The sequence below is a fragment of the Buceros rhinoceros genome, unplaced genomic scaffold, assembly GCF_000710305.1.
Source record: "Buceros rhinoceros silvestris isolate BGI_N320 unplaced genomic scaffold, ASM71030v1 scaffold20688, whole genome shotgun sequence".
NCBI classification, from domain to species: Eukaryota; Metazoa; Chordata; class Aves; order Bucerotiformes; family Bucerotidae; genus Buceros; species Buceros rhinoceros.
In genome coordinates, this window is record NW_010427763.1 from 12748 (window position 1) to 21649 (window position 8902).

Below are 8902 nucleotides of genomic sequence, written 5' to 3' on the forward strand. Positions count from 1 at the left end.
CAGTGTCGCTTATGCTGTCAGTGTGATCTTAAACTGCACCTGAACGTTGCCCCGCAGGGTAATTCCTAATTGGCCACAGACACTTCACCTTACAGGACAACATCGTACTACAGTTCTGCCCAAGAAACACCCAGGAGTATGTCTGAAGAGAGCATTCTCCAAAGCTGTCTGCATGCATTTCATTTTAAAATGAACCTCCTACATAATTTAAACAAGTCTGCAAGGGCTCAACATTGTATGCGTTATATTACTGTCATCATAATCAGGCCGCTTAAGCATCCACACTTTTAATATTAAAATATTAAACTACTGCCGTGCCAATAAAACAGCAGTTTACTGGGAAACTAAATGGCTTCTCATGTCTTGATCAAAACAACAGAAATACTGACGTACTGTGGCACAATATTAGTATAAATAGACTTTATTGAAGTCAGTACCTTTGTACTGAAGCCAAAGATTGTGTCTACATAAGCACAAGTTGTAACATTTCACAACTTCTAAAAGGAATGTCAACAATTACAACGATCATGCATACCATGGTCGATAATCACATTTTTAGAAGCATTTTCAACCATTTCTAAAGAAATGCTTATAACATTGTTATATATAGAACTACTTTCAATAAACTGCAAAACATTGATCAGCTTTTCCAGTATGAGCTACAGTGTCAACACAAAAGGGAGGCATAAATGTTTAATTTATTAAATCAGAATGGAATATTTACTGTAAAGAAAAATTAAAAAGCTTTCAAATAAAGGCCATTATTGAACCAAAGTGAAGAGCACAACTTGAACTTTGAATCCTTTCATGTCTTAAAGGTGTCCTCTGAGTAACTTCAGTTCAAAGCTTAAGTTCAGTACTGTGAGTATTCCTTGGACTGAAGTTTGGCAATGATGCGATCCAACTGTCTCTTTGCTTCACACTGTGGAAAATTGCTCATGTCATAATATTGAGGGGCAATTTTCACCAGCCTGTCAAGAAAGGAGAAGTTTGTTACTAATCTCAAACTTTAAGCTGCATCCTACAGAAATCCTACTGCTGAAGGAAATGAGCTGCAATTAACAACAGTTTACACATGTGCACACATAACTGAACCTCAGTCCCACCTGGGGCAAGTGCCCAAGTCCAAAGCAAACAGGTACGCACTTTAGTCTCACAAGAAGCTCCCGTTAAGCTGTATGTCCCTTATGGACCCACACGGCTGCTTCAGCACGTGCCACAGAAGCCCATGCGGTCAGAGCTGCTGCTTGATGTCACAGTCCAGAAGCCACTGAAGTCCACCTAAGTACCAATCACTGTACAACTGTACAAGAGCACAGTTCAGCCTTAGCTGTTTCAAGCTGCAAAACGCAACCAAGGCCATAGGATCCTGCTTTAGGCTATACAGCACTTGTTCAGAAAAAGATTTCTAAGGAAGGATCCAAACACTTATTTTTCCATTAAGACACTATGGACAATATATATGGTATGTTTTTCTGGATTATGAAGCTTTAAGCTTGCTCTTCAACAACGGCTGAAGATCCTCCCACATCCTCAAAGCTTACCACTTGGCATTTAAGTACAATTCAGATGTACTTAAGAGGATCAAGCCTCTGATTTCCCTGACGCACTACTGACTAATAAATACTATAACAAGGCAGGCTGTACCAATATTACCACTTATTTCCTTCACTTTTTAAGAAGGCGCTGAATCCCGTTCAGATCTTTCCAGAAATATTAAACTCCTACTGCCAGGAGAGGTCCCTAGACCTTCATAAGAGAAGCATCTACCGGTATCTCTTAACTTAGGTACACAAGTGGGTGCTAGGACACATTCCCAAACCCAGCACCTCTAAGGAGCTCCTTCCCAAGAGGCTTACTAAAGCAACCAGTTTTAAGACACGCATCTCTGAGCACTGCATACAGAGCCTGCACATGCAAGTTTCACACACAACTCCCACAAACAGAAACAAGTACCCACAAAGAAAACCTTTAGTCATCTACAAGATCAAGTCCATGCCATTGCTGTTCCCAAATAATTTTAATAATATTAGCTTCAGGAAAAGTGAAAGAAATTACCTCAATTTTAAGAAAGAAAAAAAAAAAAGAGCTCTACAGTAGGTCATGACTGTTTTAAGACTTTTGGCTTACCATTCTGGCTTGATGTCTGTACATGTCCGGATGTAATTCTTTGTGGTAAGGACAAACTCATTATAGAGCACCCATTCTGGTTTATGATCAAGAACAGTGGATGGATGCAACTGCACCACCTGGTTATCTTTTACTGTCAAGTAATGCCCTGTTCGTTCCAAATGTGCCACCTAAGTAAAAAGACATTCTTTCATTACCACAGGCAATTTTTAAATGAAGTGATTTCAAGTTAAGAGTTCTATACAAAATATACCATCACAACTTTCAAACCTCATCTAAATTTGGCACATTACTTGACCACTTCAACTATTCAGGTTTTTTTATAGACACAATCAAGATGCCAGATGTTTTCACTAACTGCTGTGGTAAGTGTATATTGTAACAAACAATTCAAGCAACATACAAAAATAGTTATCACCCAAAGAGGAGAATCATTATTAGAACAACAGCAACGCAAACAGAAGTACTGGAAGGGAATATCTATTGGACAGGTCTGTAAGATCACACAAAGTCATCTGCTTCAAGGACTTCATTGTGGCTCACTGGTCCCACAGAAGCTACTGCAATGTTATCCTTTCAAATTTTTATTCGTGCAGCGTTTCACTAGTAATTTAAGTGATGCACGTATTATTCTGCAAATCCTCTCACAGTGGCCCTGAAAAAAATACATCAGTCCAGTAAGAATGGGAAGTTTAGTACGTCAGAAATAAGAACAGCCTTGTAACAGCATGCGCTTCAGAGCTGGAAAATGTAGGTTCAGCAACACACTTCTGCTGTGACCTTGGTGAAAATCAATTAACCTCTCTCTGGCTAACCTTCTTGTTCTGTGAAAGGGAATAATGCCTACCTCACCGAGATGCTCTGATACCCAGCTCATTAAGACTTGGTAAAGCAGAAGGATATCTTCTATAAGAACAGTTAATCTAACAGAACAGGTAACTAAAATTAACCTTTTGATACTGGTAATTCAAGATGACCTCAGCATTTACTTCATTACGCATATATACGCACACAAAAATACTGTAAAAGGATTAAGCTGTGTGGACAATGGTTGAAAGATGTCTGAAAGACACAGTTTTAATCAGATCATCATTAGCTGCTTTCCTTTAATACAGACTGTGTACTTCCTGTTTTCTTAATTCCTACATATCTCTCACTTTTTTTTTTCTTTTTTTTTGCCTAGTCAAAGGTAAATTCCATCTATTAAATTAAAATCCCAAGACTTCTAAAGCAATAGCTACCTTGTATTTTAAGTCAGAATATCTTCTTAGTATAGGCTACTATTTTGAGTGTGCTTCTCTTTTATATTTTACAACATTAATCCCCAAAATGTGTTTTAGGAGTGGAACAAAGTATTTCAACAGTCTGCAAATCTTTTCACCCAAGATTTTAGAGATTACACTGCTACTTCATTTCAAGTCTGGAGAGCCAGCAGAGGCTCTTTTAAATGGAGATTAACAATGTACTGTCTGTAACGATTTCAGCTTAATTTCATCCAACTCAATCCAATGTTTGCAAAATTAAATGGAGGATAGCTGCAAACCAGACTAGAAACTCATCTGTCACAGACCTAGCACAAACACAGCACATATGCTGCTGTGGGATTATGATTTTTTTTTTTAAAGGAATTTTGGTTTAAAATCAATTTCAGTTTTCAGATCCTAAGTAAAGCATGTATATAAAAATATTTGGGTGCTTCAGCTGTTTCTGGTCTTCCAATAAGAGAACAGAACAATTAATTTATTTAGGCTTCATCCTAGAAAACAGCGTGCTGTTCAATTTGAAGCAAATTTACCTTTTGCACCTGTCTCAGATGTATTAAAATTGTAAAGTTTTATCATCCAGCTTTTCCAAATGCATACAATTTCCTTTTCCATGTATTTTATGATGATAGTAAAGAACCTTATTTCTGGTTTATTTTGTGTAATTCTGAACTAAGTAAAAATATTCTGAAATAACTAATTAAGCATACTCAGAGAAAAACAGAGAAGTACAGTTAGCTCTTAACTTCCAGGGAAGGACAGGGACAGGAATAATCCCAATTCAGAAAAAATGTTCTCTCAGAACATGGGTATCAGAGATAAGTCACCTTTAAGCGCTCACGTACTATTTTGAGTTATTTCGATCCGGAGCTAACATTGGGCCACAGTATTTATCCTCTGTAGGTGTTCACATTAAGAATGCTTGTTAGCACACCGATTTCAAAAGACTTGCAAGGTTCAGTCATGGCCACTCTGCCATGAGGTACACACAGTGAAGGTGTGGCTCCACCGCAAGGTATGATGATCTTACTTTGCTGTCAGCTACTGCTCCTTCCTGCTCTCTCCTGGCCTGAGCTGTTTCAGCACAGCTGACGGAGCCAATTCTGCTCCTTCTCTCAAGATGCAAGTGGCTCGCCAGACTGCAGCATATACACTTAGGCTCCTTTGAACCCCTAGCATGCAACCAACTCCAGTGCCTATGAAATACAATGTCGCGGTGGTTGAGCCAGACATCCTTCAGGTACCCCTTCCAACCTCAATCATTCTGTGATTCAATGACATTTTTCAGAGTATAAAAAGCATGAGCCTCCACAGAAACCACAGAATCATACAAACCGTGTCTAGGAAATAGGTTCATTTTTCAATGAGTAGCATTAGTAAGCAAGGTATTCAGAAACACACTTGGAACTCAAGAGATCATAAAGGAACCTGTCACATATTAGTATAAAACGTTTGTGAATTAGGCTACCTGAGCTAAGAACATAGGGCTGTAAATAGAGGGGAAGGTATTAACAGTCATGACTACACAACATCAGGAGCTACACAAACATTGCTCTAAAAGGATCATGAAGAGCCAAGCCGGCCCATGTGTGTCTGCAACAGGTGACTGCAGACTGAGAAAGCCCACCTGCTGATAATTTAGAGACAATTACCATGGTTTTAGTAAAATGACAAAACAGCAGCCACAGTGGCACATGCCACCAAAGGAAAAGGTTTGAGTTCTCATAACAGGTTTCAGAGATGTCACAATTTTATTAAGAATGACACAACCTCTTCTGAAATTAAGTGTGCCTGTGCTTATTATCTACCACATCATTAAACCCAGAGGGCCCAACCAGGGGTCTTTACTCAAACATGTCGAACACTGCACTTAGAGGCAAAAGCAGGAATACTATCACAAGATCCGAACTTTTTTTAGAATTAAGGCTGAAAATTTTGGCAGGCTAGTCTTGACAGATGGTTTGGAGAAATGATTGTTTCTTGTCTGTCTTTTTGACAAAAGAATGTCACCATGCTCATGCACAAAAGGAGAAATGTCAGTTGCCTGGATTTATGAAACTTCTGCTTGCAGAGCACGCAACAGTATTTCTGAAGCTATTAAGAAGTTTCAAACTGTTCCCCTGCATTCTTGAAAAGCAAAATGAACACCATTAAATGCACTGGTGATCACCTTCATGCCATGGGCTTATTTTATTATCATTCTATTATTGTAGGAGCCTGATTATGTAAGATTTCAAAATATGCATCATTCTATGCATGAATTAGCACCAAAGACTGAGTAGCAGCAAGAATGAGGTTCTAATTAGTAGTCCAATCATCTGACATCTAACTTCCTGTACAGCACAGGTCATTTAATTTCATCTCCTGTAAGTGACCCTGTGTTTGAGTAAGTCACATCTTCCAAAAAGGTTCCAAGCTTGATTTGAAGACACCACAGGTCTTTGTCCCACTACATTGGAAATACCATGAAACAAATCCCTAATTTCTAAGACAACTGGTAACATCAGTCCCAAAACAAACAAAAAAAGGCTAAGAGGAAGATGACCCATGTTTAAGTTACTCTGGCATTTACTTGCCTTTTCCAATTCAATTTTAATAGTCTCCTTAGCTTACTTCCTGTAGTATAATTATTTTTTGCTTACTCTTTACCACAGTTATAGCCAGGTGTCTATTAACATGTCTTTAAAAATTATAAGCTTAGTTTTTATACTTCTGTAGACTAAATAATAATACCAACACTATTGTTATCCGGCAAAACACAAGAGCTGTAACTTCTAAAATTTTCCAACACCGCTCCCTTCTTAAGACAGGCTATATCTAGTACTGAAGTACTGAGAAAGCTGTATTTCTCTGAGGTATTCTACTGTCAAAGTGCAGTTTCCTGGTGATTTTGCAAATATCACACTTGCTCCCTTTTATATATACTTTGCATATTCTAATGTGTGATATAGAAATAGTTTACTGAAAAAAAGCCAGTAAAAGTTTTAGATTGCAAAAGCTAGAAGAAACCAAGGATATAACATGAAAATTTTGCAAGACAACTTCTTAATACCTATACTTCCAGAAGCTTTTCTACACGGAGAATTCTTGACAGTTTTGAACTATTTTACTCTTCCCTTTGCTTGTCTATGGCAGGTTTACTGGAATTCAAGTTTGTATTTAAATAAGAAGGGTAAAGAGATAATTTATCACCAGGAGAAATTCCATATTTATCAGTCACTGACACACAGCTGAAGGCAGGCAAATTTACAGTACTTTAGTACCAATCATATAATTGGTACTACTTCAATAGTTAAAACAGGCCCACGCTCTGATATCAACCACAGGTCTTGATTAGTACAGAAATTTCTACAGTAGAACTTTATGACTGTTGTTAGGACACTATGCAATTACCGAAGTATCAAACAATGCAGCCAACAAGAACTATTTCAGAACGATGGCGGCTACTGATTTTTTCCACATTGCACTGCTTTTTTAAACTTAAATCAACTTCTGTTATGTGCTGCCCACAGACCTTAGTATTTTACATGCAGGTATTATCTGCGTATGGTACATGCATACTCTTTGCAAGTGCTCAGACTGGAATTCCACATGTGATCTGTACTAAGACAATGAAGAATGACATACGTACTTCCTTTCTCAGGTTTTCCGAACAAGAGCCCCCAAAAGCCAGGGAGTCTGAATATCTGCTTGGAGACGGTAAGTTTAAAGTAAAAGTTTTCTACTGAAGGTTACTCAAAGACACATGGAGTTCATAAAGTTCCAGAGACAAGGTCAAACAAGTATCACTATCAGGGAGGTTTCAGAGTCAAAGTAAAATGGACTCAAACACATCAAAGGAGAAGGGAAACTGTCTAAATGGCTTTCACTGCAAATGCCTTCAACGAGTCTGCAATGCTATCTCTTGATTCAACCCAAAACCTCAATTACGCATTTTGGGTGAGGGGGAAGGTAAAGGAAGCTGAGGAGACTTCTGCAAAAGCTTTCAAGTTCATCTGTGAGCCCACTATCCTATTCAGAGCAAAAATATAAAGTCAGATCTTTTAATTCCTGAGAGATTGAGACCAAAAAGCTACCTACACCAACAGTGCAGTTCCACATCCGCAGCAGGAAAACATCTATCAGAATTTCACTCTGAGTAACACTAAACAAACTGACAGTGCGCTAACTTCCGAGAACATGACCTACTGTAAGTCAAAGTAGATGAAAGAAACTCTGGGGTATTCTACCAAACAAGAGGGCAGCTGCGGCAATCAGACCTCTATCAGGTCACCAATAATTTAAAACCTACATATTCTGCAGTTACTTTGAAATATTTTATCAAGCTACTTCCTCAGCTATTCAGAAGTTAGCAGTAGAGTCCTGACTGGTCACGCCAAAAACTGTGTTTCAATACCAGTAAGATTGCCTTCAGCTTCTCTAAGTAAGATGTGAAGCATGTACTCCTTGAATAATAACTAAGCAACCTGACAAAGACTAAGTGGGATTATAGTTAGTCAAACATAATTACAGCAACATTCAGAACATTTTGATAAAATATAATGAATATACTAACACTAAAAGCCATGTAAACATGTAAGCGCACACACATACCTGCATGAAATACCCAGTAACTAATGCCTTTCTTATGTTGATATAATAGTCTCGGCTGGTAAAGTCTGTGCTTCTACGAGGCAAATTAAATCTATCCATGATTCGTGACAGCTGTTGGCGTACATTGTCTGCAGACATCAGGGACCTGTAGTTAATGAAGTTGTCGTAACACCACTGAACCGACTCATGATCTGCAACATTAAAAAACATGAATCAAAAATTAAGTATTTCATCCAATTAGAACAAGTAAATAAAACAGCAACTAACCGATTGATCAGTCAGATGAACCAGAAAAAAAAAATACCACAAACTTCTATAAATCACTGTAGCTCTTAGTTTATTCAGTCGATTTCTTGCATTAGATAATTTGCCCAAATTGTTTTCTATTCAGGAAGCATGTGGTCAAGATAAAAAAATTAGCTTTTTTCCCCCCTTAACAACCAAATATACACACTATCACTGATACTTTGCTGAAACACCATAACAATAAATTTTGCACATTTCAAAGATTACATCCTGCAACTGGAAAATTCACCTTCCAAACCTACAGCGTATAATGTAACTGCACACAAGGAACACTGCACAATCTTCAACTGTAGTGTGCAGTGAACATACAAGAGGATTGTACATAATTATATTCTATTTGAGAAACCAAACCTTTCTTAAATCAAGCATTTGAGTAACAATAAAGAGCTCTACAGCCTAATCTAATACACAGTGTGATGTACCTCACAGCAGTAAATATAAGTGACTAATAAAATATGGAACTCTGTACACTTAAGTTACTGTTCCTACTGCTGATAGCTCTAATAAGGAATTTAAGACAGCAAGCCTAAGCCATTCTATCAGGATAAAAGCCTGCACATTTAACACCAAGACAGCCAGTTCTCCCTACCAACTGTGTTACTTTTGAAGTG

At 37.9% G+C, this 8902-nt stretch overlaps 1 protein-coding gene across 1 annotated transcript in view; it reads right to left on the reverse strand.

The window, feature by feature from the left end:
* Positions 1 to 403: 403 nt before the first annotated feature.
* Positions 404 to 8902, reverse strand: part of DHX15 (DEAH (Asp-Glu-Ala-His) box helicase 15) — a gene marked incomplete at its 5' end in the record, with an annotated part of 37638 nt that continues 29139 nt past the window's right edge. Inside the window, 3 exons of the mRNA XM_010142047.1 lie at positions 404 to 971; positions 2131 to 2300; positions 7986 to 8176. Of these exons, the coding sequence (XP_010140349.1) occupies positions 854 to 971; positions 2131 to 2300; positions 7986 to 8176 (479 nt within the window). The remainder of the gene's footprint in view (positions 972 to 2130; positions 2301 to 7985; positions 8177 to 8902) is intronic.